This window comes from Lygodium microphyllum, chromosome 4, assembly GCF_053477565.2.
Source record: "Lygodium microphyllum isolate KBCC chromosome 4, Lygodium_microphyllum_v1.1.10, whole genome shotgun sequence".
NCBI classification, from domain to species: Eukaryota; Viridiplantae; Streptophyta; class Polypodiopsida; order Schizaeales; family Lygodiaceae; genus Lygodium; species Lygodium microphyllum.
In genome coordinates, this window is record NC_141138.1 from 69,709,601 (window position 1) to 69,724,176 (window position 14,576).

A 14,576-nucleotide genomic window follows, 5' to 3' on the forward strand; every position below is an offset into this window, starting at 1 on the left:
TAAGGAATTGATGACTATAAATAGACAACAAGTTGGAAAATCAGAAAGTCAAGGAGATTCTAAGGGAAAGAAGCCCAAAACATCAGTGGGATTGGTGCTTGATGTTGTTAGTGATTAGTCCAATGATGATGCTATTGAGTTGTGTAGAGCATGGGACAAAATTAGAGATTAGCAAGCATTGATTTTCTTTGATAATAGTGGATGAGCCAACTTCATCTTTGTTGACATGGCAGTCTATCTAGGCTTTAGAGAGGATGAGATGGGACCTAGAGGTGTGAAGAAATAAATACTACGCAGAAAATGTAAAACCAAAAGCACACGAGAAGGAAGAGTGGTGGGCTACATGTCTATTTATAGAAAGTTTGGGATAGGCAAATCAGGGTTTTGCATATGAGACATAGTAACTCTCTAGGATTGCGTTTTTTTAAAATAAGATGCTTTCTTCATTAATTAAGTGTGTTTTGGGGTTGGTTAAGTCAGGTTAATGTTTTTTTTAGCTCAACACCTCCTCTCAGGTCCAAAATTGAGCCATGAGAAATAAGCCCTTTATAAGTATTTACTTTTACCCCAAGGCGTTCCATCCCAAAGCAACCAAGGCATCGGATAAAGGGTGTACGTCAGTTGCCCAGCGACTTATCAAGACTATAGAGGTGATGGTCATCCTACCAACGGAGCCCAAGTGATCATCCCAGAGAGGCCAGGGCATTGGACCAAGGATGCAAAATATTTAGCATTAAGTAATGGTTTCAATCGTCCCATTGACTCACTGTGCCCCGAAGTACGGAAAAATAAGGATGGATAGCCCTACTACCTTCATAAAACAAGCAAAAATAATTCCACTCACTATTAGGGTAACTGCCTAGGGATTCCTAAGGGAGTGTGTGCGTGTGCCAATCTTATGGAGAATATATGGAAAAAAAAGACAATACGATGGGAAGCAAGTAAGATAAGCAAAGCCAGCATGCAAGCATAGGGAAAAAAAAAACATACCTTTGGAGACCGTCATGTGCAATGCCATAAGTATGGTGGATCCGAAGTCAACCACTCCAAGGGTGACTGAAAAGGGATAAATGCGCACAGATCCATGTTTATATGAACAAAATACCAATGCATGTGGTAATGCAAAGGGAGATACAAGTTTTTATGCTCATGCAAAATGCGATGCAACGGTGCCACTTGGACAATGTCCTCATATGGAAATTGTTCACTTGTCCAAGCACCCTTTTACAATTACGTCATCCTAATAGTGCGAATGAAGTTACGTTGAGAATATATAATACAAATTAAACAAGTGTTGGAAAGTGAAAAAATTGTAAGTATCATCTCTGTCACTATCAAGAGAAGGAAATTGTTTCCTCTCAAAATTAAAGGAGAAGTAAGAGGGAAACATCGTTTTTTCCATGAATCGTAAGAAATAGAGGAGAGTGTACCCGAGTCAATCCCTGTTAAAAGATAATGTAGAACTGGCCGGTTGACCATCTTGATTAAAAGATTTGCAAAATTATCATTGGACGGTATAAACTCGAGTTGAATGGTGCCTAGCTCAACTTGCTCTTTGGTGAAATGGTAATGAACCACCATGTGCCGTGTATGAGAGGTGATGATGGATTGCCCGCAAGAGCAATGGCACTTTGGTTGTTGTAGTGGACAACTGTATGCGACTCGCAGGGAAACTGTAGTGCAGCCAATAAGTTTCTTACATGGTCTCCATAGTACTATCGAAGAGAGTACGATATTTTGCCTGAGCCGTAGAAGCCGCCACTGTCTCTTGCTTACAGCTAGCCCAAGAGATGGGTGCCATGCCCAAGGTATAGAGGTAGTTGCTATGGGAACGCCGAGTGTCAGGACCTCCCGTCCATTTAGAATTAGTGTATCCTTGCAAGCATAAACTATGACCAGGAGTTAGTCCATAATTATAGGTATACCTTAAATATCTTAACACACGAAGATAAGCAATCCAATGAGACATTTTGGGTGCATTAAAATACTGATTAAGAAAACTAATTAAGTATGCAAGATCTGGCCTAGTATAAATTAACCAAAATAATTTCCCTACAACAAAACGATAGGTATGAGCATCAAAAGGCTGATCGGAGGTATCCTTGTGCAAATGGGATCTAGAGGCTTGGCCAGTGGGGTGGCTGTGTTTAATTAGTGCAATATTGTTCTACCAATTGAAGGGCATACTCAAGATGTGATAGAAAGATACTCCCCTCAGATCTAACAATCTGTATCTCCAAGAAATAATACAACAAACCTAAGTTTGTTATCTCAAACGTAGAGCAAAGCTGTGTCTTAATTTTTGCTATTGCCGTATAATTTGAGCCAGTGAGTAATATAGCATTGATATACAGTAGGATATAGTTGACCTCCACACTACTAGTGCATACATATAGAGCATACATATAGATTTGGATCATAGGGGGTAGAATGGGATCTATGAGTTTGTAAGAACTCGTCCATTCTATGGTGCCAAGACCTTAGTGCTTGCTTTAGCCCATAAAGACCCTTTTGCAAGAGAAATATCTTATTAGTTCGGCCAGCATAAGAAAAGCCAGGAGGTTGCTATATATAGACTTCCTTATTCAAATAACCGTTTAGCAAGTCACTTTTGACGTCCATTTGATAGATTGGCCAACCATGGTGAGCGGGGAGCGCAACCAATAGACAAAATGATGTCAACCGAGCGGTAGGTGTAAAGGTTTCTTCATAGTCAATGCCATGCTTTTGCTTGAAACTTTGCACTACAAGGTGAGCCTTGTATCTGTCTAAAGTACCATCAGCCTTTAGCTTGGTCCTAAAAATCCACTTTGTCTTGATGACCGAGAACGATCCACCAATGTCCAAGTCTCGTTTCGGTCAATACTATCCAGTTCCTTTTCCATGGCTTCACGCCATAGGGGGTCCTAGAGAGCCTCTTACCAACTATCTGGCTCAGAATATACAATGTAATCAGCTATAAACAACAATACATTATTGGTACGAGCAAGGTAACGACTCCTAGTTCTCGTATATCTCACTCGTTACATGTTTCGGTTTGTAGGAACGGCCTAACGCGTTCCAAGCCCTCTAAGGAGATTAAATGGCCAAGGAACGTTCCATGCTGTTTCTTGGCCCATTCCTTGTTGTTTCTTGCCATTCCCTACCGTTTCTTATTTAAAATGGCCGACAAAAAATTGCTATTTTTCTTATTATTTCTTCTTGCTTATCTCACACTCCTACAACCTATTCATCCATCTCCATTGCCTAACATGCACTTACTTATCTTTCTTTGGCTCTCAGGCTGAAGATTCAAAGTATCAAGACAAGCCACATGGTGCAAGCCAATCACGAGTCCATGCAGAGTTCACATTTGATGCATTATTAACTCTTGCAAATCACATTCAAATTTCAGCCTTGTTCACAATTCCAAGGTAATCACCCATTTATATTATCTAACTTCAGGGGAAATCGGGGTAATTGAGGCATTTGGGGCAATTTAGGGAAATTTGGAGTTATGGGCATAGAACTCTTTCGACGCTCATCTTAATCATATTATATACCTTAGTGAAAACGATAACAGCACGGGAAGGGAAGCTTTGGCACTTGGGTCAATTTGAAGTATTGAGAGGTATTGGGACAATTAGAGAGACATTCGGGCATTTGAAAATTTGTGGCATTTTTGGGGTGTTGAGAGCAATTTGGGGCAACTTGGAACATTTAAGGCAATGTGGGTAATTTGTGGCATTTAGGGACTATCAGGATAATTTTGGCAATTTGGGGTACTTTGGGTCTTGTAGGGCATATTTGGAGAGATGTGTGCTATTCCCCATGTTCCCGTTTCTTGACCTTGGGCATTTGCCCCGTTCTAGGGGGGTCTTGTTATTGTCTTGTTCTCATTTCCCGTTCTAGGTAACTATGCTTTTGGTAATTTTGCTATGTCCCAACTGACTGTTGGACAAGGCTTATGTGTGTTAGTGTCTCCACCTTCATGAGCACTTAATAGAAACATTCATATTCCAGTACCTCTGCATAAATCGACATCCATTAGATATTTTAAGCCTATTTTTGCCTATGAGCTTGATTTTTCCCCACCCTCCACTAAAGTTCGAGAGGCCACCTCCGGGAGTTTGATATCCTAGATATCTTCTTTGGCATGATCAACGACACTTTCTTCGTCATCAAATGATTTGGAGTCCGTGATCCATGAGTTTTTAGATTCCCTATGTCTCGTAGAGGGGGATTCCGAAGGGACTATATTCTCTTTGCCTTTAGAGAGGCCTTCTACTTATTTGGTTTCAGAGGGGTCCCTTGCACCTCCACCCTCAGGGTGGGGCACCTCCTCATCATGAAGATTGTCACCTACCATTTACTCTTTTGGGATGTCTGTCTTCGAGCAGTCATTTCTTCTATTGATACCCAAGATTTTTAGAGACCGCCTAGATCGGACCCTTAGAGGTTTAGGTGTAACTTGGTGACGAGACCTTCGAATTCCTTCCAATATGGAGCTATGGAGCTAGTGACTTATCTTTCGAGGTGGAGTCAGGTTTTATAGTTCATTTCCGTCTATTGTTCCTTACTACAGGTTACCTTTCATAACTCAAGTGTATAGCATTTTACATGACTCCTCCATCATTTTACATGAGCATGATCACACCTCCAAGCTGCATTTCCTTTTGCATAATTCTAGTGCATTAGCATTCTGTTCTTGTAAACATGCAACTGTGTGACACTGTTGCTTAGCATTTTACATGAACATGATCACATCTACAAGCTGCATTGTCTCTTGCATAACTCGAGTGCATTAGCATTCTGTTCTTGTAAATATGCATCTGCGTGCATTTATCCCTTTTTGGTCTTTTGGAGTGGTTGACCTTGGATTCATCATATTCGTGGCATTACACATGGCAGTCTCCCTTGCTTAGTTTCACTAGCTTGCTTTCTGCACACTTTTTTGCCTCTCCACATATTCACCATATTTGCTTCACCTACCCTTAGCCTATATTTTTCGTAATTGACATCCAATAGTGGTAGGGATAGCTTGTTTATTTTGTGAAAGCCTTTGGGTTTGACCACTAGTCTCCCCTCCATTACTTAATCGACTGCAATTCACACTTTTTGAAACAAATAGTGTATATAAAAAAAACAAAGAGTTTCAAGGTGGTTTTCATCTCCCTTTGCAAGACTTGGTAGACCACTAATGTCTCTGCCTCTTTGGACCATAGTTGTCAGGTATGAAAGGTACGATATGGTACAATACGATAAAGTACGGTACTAAATGGTACCTTAAGATTTTATAAGGTATGGTACGATATTAGTACGAAAAAAAATAACTTGATTATTTTGGACTAAAGATAATAGAATAGATATTTCAAGTCTAAATAGCAATGCTATTAGAGTATATAAGATGAGTACTTGAGGCTAAAACCTAATGTTGCATTCACAACATGCGCTATTGCTACCTACAACTTATAACTACATAGATGGGAGTGGATACATTATACATGCATGATCATACAAATAAGAGAAGTTTGGGCTTGAGAGAGAGAAGTTTGAGAGAAATTGTTTGAATGTCAAATAACCTAATCTCATGAGAAAATTATATTAATATAAGGAGCATTTAGCTCGTCCCAAAGTGCAATTCGAATGGAAAAGATGTATCCATTAAGTTGGTACCTTATGATACTAATACGTAAGGTACGGTACCTAAAGTATGGTATAATATCAAACCTTTTGTACATGGTACTAGTGTAACTATGCTTTGGACTGATCACTTAAACTCCCTTGGTAAGATAACCACCACCTCTGTAGTCTTGGTAGGCCACTGGGTAGCCACAATGCACCTTGCTTTGGGGTGGGACGCCTTGGGTAAAAACACACACACACACACACACACACACACACACACACAACTTTGGGTTGGTCTTCCTTTCTAGCTTAAATTTTGGGCTTGAGAGGGGGTGTTGAGCTAAAATAAGTATTACATGTTGAACTAGCCTCAAACAGTCCCCAAAATGCTTAATTAATGAAAACCCTAAAATGGTGCGTGGTTTGAGAGAGTTTACAATGGTGCTTGGTATGAGGTCTTGAAACTTTCTATAAATAGATAGGCCGCCCTCCATTCAGTCGAATCTCGTTTTTGTAGGTTTCTGGCCTTCTAGCTTCGCTACGCACACCCTGTTCGAAGAGGATATCTTAGCCGAAGGTGCTTGATACTGTCTACACCCTTCTCGTGCTTGTTTCTAGCCTTCTCCACCTAGTCTTCATCCTCCATGTGCTACGAACAGCCTGGTGGCCTATCCTATTGCTGCGTTTGCTACAGCCAGTTGCTGCCCTACTGCTCACGATTAGCTAAAGACTGCATTTGCTAGAGACCTTCTATCACTAGGCTATTGCCTACCTCCTCTTGCTGTGTTTTGCTAATGCTGCTGCCGTGTGGCAGTCCTACACTATGTGGACTCTGGAGGCTGCGTTTGGTGATTTTCTCACTCTTCTGCCTATCCTACAATGTTGATCTGGCATCATTGTTTGCTGCGTTTGCTGTTGTCCGACATCTTGGAGGCTACCTTGCTGTGTGTCAGGATCCATTAGGGAACGACACACCCTCCCACTCATTACCTTTGCCTTGGTCCTTGAGACACAAAAGTTCAAGGTACAACTTTCATTCCCTGCATGGTTTGTTTGTTGCATGAGCATTGTATATTCAATATTTAGTCATTCATTCAGATTTATACTTTGTTCATTGTCTGTGAGTTACCCTAGCCCTAACTATGTCCTACTGAGTTAATGCTTTGTTTTATGCTTTCATTTATGTTTCTACGTCAGTGTATTTCTTCACAACATGTGTACATGCACATGCACACGTTCATGTGCGCGTGCATGCGCACACAATTCTACAAAAAATAATTAGTTGTTAATAGAACCTTGCAAACAAGAAAGATTTTTAAAAGATATAGCTTCTAACACACCTAGTTTTGGACAGTGTGGTCTCCCTTTGGATGGCTGCGTGCCATGGTTGATAGTTACTATTCCTCCCTACAAGGTATTTAATAGTATGGTGAACTACAATCTATGGCCTTCTCATTGTCATTTGCCTATGTGTGTCTTGAGTATATATTGCTCTTGAATCTATAATTGACTGAAGTTCCTTACTTTAATAGTAAAGGGCTACCACAACTCTGCATATGATGCTAAAAACCACTCTTTTTGAATGATCTTTGATGGGCAAGCTGTTGAGCCACCATAATTAAGGCATGCATTAATAGTATTATCATGCATTCATGCCTAAATTTTTTCCTTTAAAACAGCCACCAAAAGCTTTATTTATGACAAAAGATTTTTTTTTTTTGGAGAATAGAGAAATGCCCAAAAATCCCCTATAAAAGACACATTGTGGGCATCCAATCCCATCCTTGCATACACAACCATCAGCCATTGTATGTCCCCAGTTTGCCTATGCTGTGGAGAGGCTGTTGCTAGACTGTCAAGGAGCCGCACTGCAGATCTGAAGGTGCTGCCCTGCTATCCAGTCCTTGCTGACATCACGATCAGCCTTTGGAGGTCATTGCTAGCTCTAGAGGATCATTGAATAGCCTAATCTGCTGCCACAAAGCTGATCATCATAGTTATCAGCCTTGGAGGATTGTTGCTTACTGCTAGCCCTGCTGACGTCATCATTGCAGTCTGCATTTTATAATCTGTAGCCTTTATTTTCTGCCCAGGAGGACAGCAAACTGACATAATCTTTGTCTTCATCCTTTGCTGCCCCATGCAGCTTCCATCAGCCAGTAAACCTTGCATTTTGCTGCCCTGAGTCATCCCACAACAACCTACTGGCTAGACTGTGTTTTGCTTCCTTGTTTGCTGCCCATGACATCAGCAGCCTTGGTGGACTGCTGCTGCTGCTTTTTGGGATCTGTCACGAGTACAACACACTCTCAGAGCTGTTCTTGGTTTCTCCAAGAGCACTCAATTCACCTGTACCCCGGTCCTTGAGACACACTGTAGCTTGATTTCAGAGAGGATAAAACTACAGAATAAAATCAAACTGTAGAACAAAATATTTGGCATAGGGTTGAGAATAAAATATCTGGTTGCTGGCACTAGGGTTTAGAGAGGATTGATATTTTATTCATTCAAATCTGCACATACTATGGCATAGGGTTGAGAGAATCGATGTTTTATTCATTCAATTCTCCCATACACTACTTTATCTACTTATTTGACCAACTAAATCTGTATATTTACACTAGCATTGGACTGGCTGTTGTGACTTACTGACACAGACTGTTGCAATGACTGATTTTCAACGATTATTTATCTGCAAAACTCTTAACATTTTTTTGCATTATTCCCTGTATAATCTCATCCATACTAGTCCCAACAACCAATGCTCTGTGCAAAATGCTCAATGATGCTGTTTAACTTTCTTTATATCAAATTTATGTTTGCATCTTTCAATGAGGCAGAGAAGCGGTGATGGTTTTGTAATTGTAGGTGATGCAAAGAATGTTTCTATGCATTAGAATATGAGGGATTACAGCATGGCAATATCCCACATGTAACCCAATAATCTCTAGCTTGCTGAGATTCCAAAATACCTGTAAAACTGCAAGAGTAAATCTATATGGTTGTCCCATTTTGCAGGCCTGTGGGAGCAGTTGCATATAGCCTACCCGAACTTGATCCCTGCATGTTGAAAGTCAGCCTCCGAGGCATAGAAAACGTGGATACAACTGAAATATCTCAGGTCATTATGAACTTGAAACATTATTAGGTCTTCAACCGTAGCTTCTTTTGTCCAATTTTTCTCTAAGAATCTTAGCTGTATTGTGGACTTTGAAATTGTGTTCAGTTCTAAATCTCGGCTTGCAGGGAAATTTTAAGCATCATGGGCTGTTGTGAAATGCCTTCCCCCAAAAATTGTAATTGAAGCTTTTCGTGGGTTGGGTTGTTTTTAATCTTTGTAGGTGTCTGGATGTTCTCATTTTCCACGATTCTGGGTGATTCACTTCTAAAAGTTGATTAACTTGAAGCGATAAGATGAATAACACAAAGACTGAACTATATACGCAATCATTCTGATATTACTGAACTTTTGTAGGGCATGGATATGGCATCCAACATTTCCAAATATTGCTCAGATTGTACTAGTATATCCACAGAGAGTTTCTAGATACTCAGGGATCAATGGACTGTGTGACATTGACCTTTTGATTCGTTGGGTAGTTTATAAAATTGGGTTGGTTTTGATATAATATGGACTCTTGGGGCTTGTGTTGATAATGACCGGTTGCTTGGGACACTAAAAAATGCAAGTTAGCATATCCTTCCCAAGAAAACTCCAGAGAAAATAATTTTAAGATGTGTAATTGAATGAACACAGAAGTGTAGGTCTACTAGTTAACTATCTGGCCCGGCACAATCTGCCTTCCCTCCCTGCAGGACCATACCACACAAACACAAGCGGTACGGACTCTCCGAATTGCAGCCTGTATGGCACCCTGCAATGCCCTCTCCCACCAGCATTTATGATAGTTCCTCTCATCTCTTGCTGTCCCTCATGCTGCTCGAACATCTTGTGTATTACAAAATGATGACTCGATGAAACCTACTCAACACCATTGCTGACGGTGACTGAAAACATAGGTTACCTATAAGTACTTTCCATTCCCAATAATGGAGTGATAGACATGAAGGTTGATGCTGTATGTGAAGTTTCTATCTAGTTATTAACACAGGATTTTTGCTGACTCAAAAAATTTGTATTTTAACTTATACTTTCTGCTCTCTCTAGGTCTTTGGAGGTGGTGGCCATCGTGGGGCAAGTTCTTTCATGATAAAAAAAGAGCAGTTTGACAAGTGGAAAAGGTCTGACCTATAGTGGCACATTGATTGTGTCTGCATTAAGCTGCAAGTTAAAGAAACATAATTGTGTAGAGACAAAAGCACTCTACTGCTGTTGAAAGTAAGGGCATCGACAAGCTGGTTCATGACCATGCAAGCTTGAAAGTAAGGGCATCGACAAGCTGGTTCATGACTATGCAAGCTTGTCACCTTAGTTACTGTGGCGCACTCCATGTGGTGGGAGCCAACTCCACAGAGGAACTTTTAGGTTCAGAAAGCCGCAACCAATACTGTGATCAATCACACCTTAGCTATTCTTGTTTGCTACCCGCACATGCTTATGAAGTATCAATGAGTTATTCCTATGCGATAAAAAATGTCTCAAGAGCAAAGACAAACAAGGCGAGGAGAAGTACCAATGCCCTCTAAAAATCAGATTTGGGCTGTGAAATTTGTTGAGTAAAAGTACTCTCCTTTGAAGGATGTTATCACTATCAATGTTCAACCAGTATTTTCATTCAGCCTTTGCTTTTGAAGCTATAAGTTCCAACATTAATTATAGGCATAAATTTTTTATGTATAATTTTTTATCATTGGACATAAGTCCAAGATGTAGTAGTCTAAATAGTACCGTCCTAGTATCGGATGGTACTAATTGGACACCATCGGACGAGACAACCTTGGTTTAACCATTGTTATTAATGAAGGTAGGGTATTATCAAAGTCAAGATCATTCTTGGCTAGAAAAATATTAAATTGGTATATGTGATACATGATATGGGAGATACAATAAATCTTATTGGTAAACAGATGGCCATGTAATAATGTTTGTGTTATATCATTTGCGAGTGGACACCTTGCTATATAGAGCACTAATTGCTTTGAAGCGTCTGCCAATTAGCTCCATGGTTAGCCTTGCTTAAAAGAAGGTATTTCAGACAATCATGAGGAGGATATTGCTCTCTAATATTTCAGATTAGGGATATTGGCCTTGGTAGGGTGTAAGGTGGTTTTGTACGTTTAGTTAGATATGTTCAATACGTAAATATGTACAATATGAAGCATACACAAAAAAAAATTTAAGAATAAAATACATTGTTTCGTACATTCAATTAAAAAAACACATATAAGATTATATATAAATTTAGCTTGCATATAAAAAATGTGGGACTTAAAGAGTATAGAAAACAATTGTAAGGCCATACGAGAGTTGAAACTAGAGTCATGTAACATTTTCTATTCAATTAAAGAGTTACAAAAGAGCATTTGCCATAGCACATGCTATCACTCAATACTCGTAAAAGAACTCAGAGAGCTTACCAAAGTTGCCATCACTAATGAGATTCCCATCATCATTATACTTAGGTTGTGTAATAGGAGCAACCTCTACTTAGGTTCTTTAATTGAAGCATCCTCTACTTTGGTTCTGTAATTGAAGAGGCTTATGTGTTGTGGAGAAGAATGAGGAGAAAAGAAGAGAGGGAGAGGGAGAGGTAGAGGGTGCAAAGGGTATGGATGAAACTTGTAAGTTACAATAGCAAAAACCAAAAGGTTCTTTTTTTGAAAAAAAACAACAGAGTATTTTATAATGATCATTTTTTTCAAAAATACAATTTTAATGCACAAAACCTATACAATACCATACTGTATAGTACCGTAGAAAATGTACTTTAAGCGCACAAAATACAACCTTGGTACTAGGGTCATAAGATACATTGGCTGTTTGATAGGATTAGTCAAATATCAAACAAAGATTTGATTGGTTGAAGGGAAAGATGGAAATTAAGCTCAAGTATTGGGGTACACTTTTTTTTGAGTACTTGTCGAGCTTATTGTATTGAAGCCTAGTCTCCAGTCTATGATATTGTTTCTATCTCTATTTTGTTGGGGGTAAAGGCGCCTCTGCCTAGCCACCCGTGTATTATCACACTGATAGTACTCACCATTACATATTGCAGGTGGTAGGCGCCCGTCACTATCACTTTGTTCTTTATTCTTTTAGTGACCGTTTGAATAAAGGAAGATCCGATCGCACATTGTGACTTGGAGTTCCCATTTGATCTCTCTTTCTTGCTCTTGCTCTCTCGCCATAGCTTTTTCAGGTAAGCTTTGATCCTTTTTACCTTTCAACTGGTATCATAGCATAAATTCATGACTACTCGAGCTTGATTCGTGGTGTCTTCAGTTTCCTATTGATTACCTACGCTCATTGGGTCCTCTTCTTAGTACCCATAGCCGACTCTCTTGAGCTTTCGTCACTCCCCGGCGTTATGAGCACCTACCCGGTCGCTTTGGGCATCCTCAATGCATTGCATTATATATATTTTTTCATTTATTTCAAAGTTTCATTGGTGTTCACAGGTACAACAGGGTTTGCAAGATCAGGGGTAGCCATAGCTCCCACCATTTGAGCTTGTTCTTATCACACCTTATCTGAAGTCTTTCTAGGATAGCTTGGGCTTGTACTAGGCTTTCATTGACTTAAGATTGAGCCATTTTTCATCCAGTTTACCCTCGACATGAGCAATAGAAGCCATCAGCAAATCAGCGTGATTTGTGCATGTTTCCTACTACCCCTGGATAGCTCCTCTGCTCTTGCTAATGATCAAGCTTAGTCTCTTGGGCATTGTGGCACTGCTTGCATTGATCCTTGACATGCTTTGAGCCTTGTAAAGGCTTCAGGGCACTGATATTCAGCTCTAGTTTGATTGTATATACAGGAGACTTGTTATTTATGTCTGTCACAGATCTCTACATGAAGATTGAAGCTTATCTACACTTCACTTGATGTCCGTATACTAGGTCATTGACATCTATTGGTTGATGGATGTAATGCTAGTGTTTTGCCATGCCTTTGGATTGATTTTTGGATTGAAAAATCTCAGTTTTGAATAGTAAATCATTATTGTACAACAGTGGGCTGAAGTTTGTTACTTCATGCTTGCTTATGCCTCTTGGAATCAGGAATGCTTTGGAGATGTACTTTGATGTATTGATCATCGGGGATCTTTGAGCTTGATATTGCTTCGGATCATTGGTTGAGCTTGAGCTTTGTTCGCATAGCATTCGAATCTCCATCTTTGATGTACTTATGGCATGTACTTCACTTATGTTTGATTGATCTTGGCATGCTTGGCCTATGTCACTACTACATGCTTGTTACATTGTTTGGAGTTGGATACTACTGAGCCTTGCTTTGGCTTGACATTTGATTTTTCGAAGCTTACTTTGGCTATTTCTCGGCTAGCTAGAGTTACAGTTTGGATGTACTTGATATCTATGGATGCTATGTACATATGCTACACGGTATAACCTATATACTCATGAGGTCTTATTAATGCTTGATCTTGGATCTTCTAGCACTTATGCTATCATATGCCCTTGTTGAACTTCTTTACTTGATATTTACGGATTTTGTGCCAGTGGTGGGAGCATCTTGATATGTTTGATAGACAATTGAGCAGGTCGTTTATGCTACTTGAGTATTCGAATACTTGAGATTGAGATCTTCACTTGGATGTTGCATGGTTGATATGCAGTGGTCCTCATAGATGTATTTGGGCTAATTTGGGCTTTGCACTCCTTGAGCATACACCTCTTTACGTCATGTCTTGCGAGTACTGTATACACTTTGCCTTATTACACAAGGTGTATGCCGGCTTACTGACGGATTCATTTGACATGCTTGGGTGTTTACTCAATGTCCATGTGACTGTCACTTGTTGATTTATGCCTGCTTAATGCCGGTTATGCTTTGACAGCCAGTGGTTGACTTGGTGCATTCATTTTGCCAACAATTTGCTCTCATTGTACCTGGTTGTAATTTATTACAACAAGCAATTATGCATGGACTAATGTGGGATTTTCATGTAGAATCATCCTGATTTTATGTACTTTTGATAGTACTTGGTGGGAAGTATCATTAGCTGTCAGTTTGTAGTCATTTTGCCTTGGTTTTGGTGGTATTTTGGATGTTTACGACAAAAAACAGTAAGCAATTTTGAACTGTCTGCACCATTTTGGCCTGGAGTATGGCATCTTCTTCCACTGACAGTGCTATCTTCAACATCACTAAGCTTGATGGTACGAATTATGCCTATTGGAAGAGCCAAGTTTGGTAGGTATTTGTATAGAAATATCAGATAAAGCAATTAAGGATGCATGGTGAGAAGCCTGAGACTATGACTGATGACAAATGGGATGAGCTTGATGAGTTATGCAAATCCATCCTCATTTTGTCTCTCATTAAATAGATGCATTACAATGTGGTTGAGGAAGCATAGAGTGCTTGGCAGCTTTGGGATAAGATAAAAAACCTCTATGATAAGAAAAGTCTAACAAGTCAGATGTATTGGTTGAAGCAACTTATGGACTTGAGTATGAAGGATAATATAACCATGCCTGCTCACTTGAGCTAGTTTCATGCTATTCTCAAGAACTTGACTTCGTAAGGCATTACCTTTAGTGATGAGGTTACTCCATTGTTTTTGCTTGGGACTCTAAATGAGTTATGGGATGTATTCCACACTTTCTTATGTGCTCTTGCTACTATTTTAAACTTGCCTAATGTAGAGAGTGCTCTTCTGCAGGAAGAGATCAATTGTAAGAACTTGGATGCCTCTCGTGTGTCGCATGCTTTGACTGTTAGAGGCAGAGATGGTAATGGAAAGGATAACCATGGGTATGGACGTGGCAAAGACTTGCAGAAGTCTAGGTCTAAGTCACGTGGTAAGTCGCATAGCAAGTCTCGT

General features: G+C 39.8%; 1 protein-coding gene across 3 annotated transcripts in view; it reads left to right on the forward strand.

Annotated features, from left to right (window-relative positions):
- The window catches only part of LOC148037150 (uncharacterized), a 55,332-nt gene extending 44,794 nt beyond the window's left edge, over positions 1-10,538 (forward strand). For 2 of the 3 annotated variants that reach the window (XR_015690588.1, XR_015690589.1), the window contains exon 7: positions 8,626-8,641. Coding sequence is in view for 1 of the 3 variants with exons in the window: in XM_087676085.1 (XP_087532211.1) it covers positions 8,626-8,728; positions 9,776-9,862 (190 nt within the window). In the remaining 2 variants the exon portion in view is untranslated. Of the gene's footprint in view, positions 1-8,625; positions 8,729-9,775 lie in introns of those variants that run through there. The other variant, XM_087676085.1, reaches the window with a different exon arrangement.
- Positions 10,539-14,576: the final 4,038 nt, after the last annotated feature.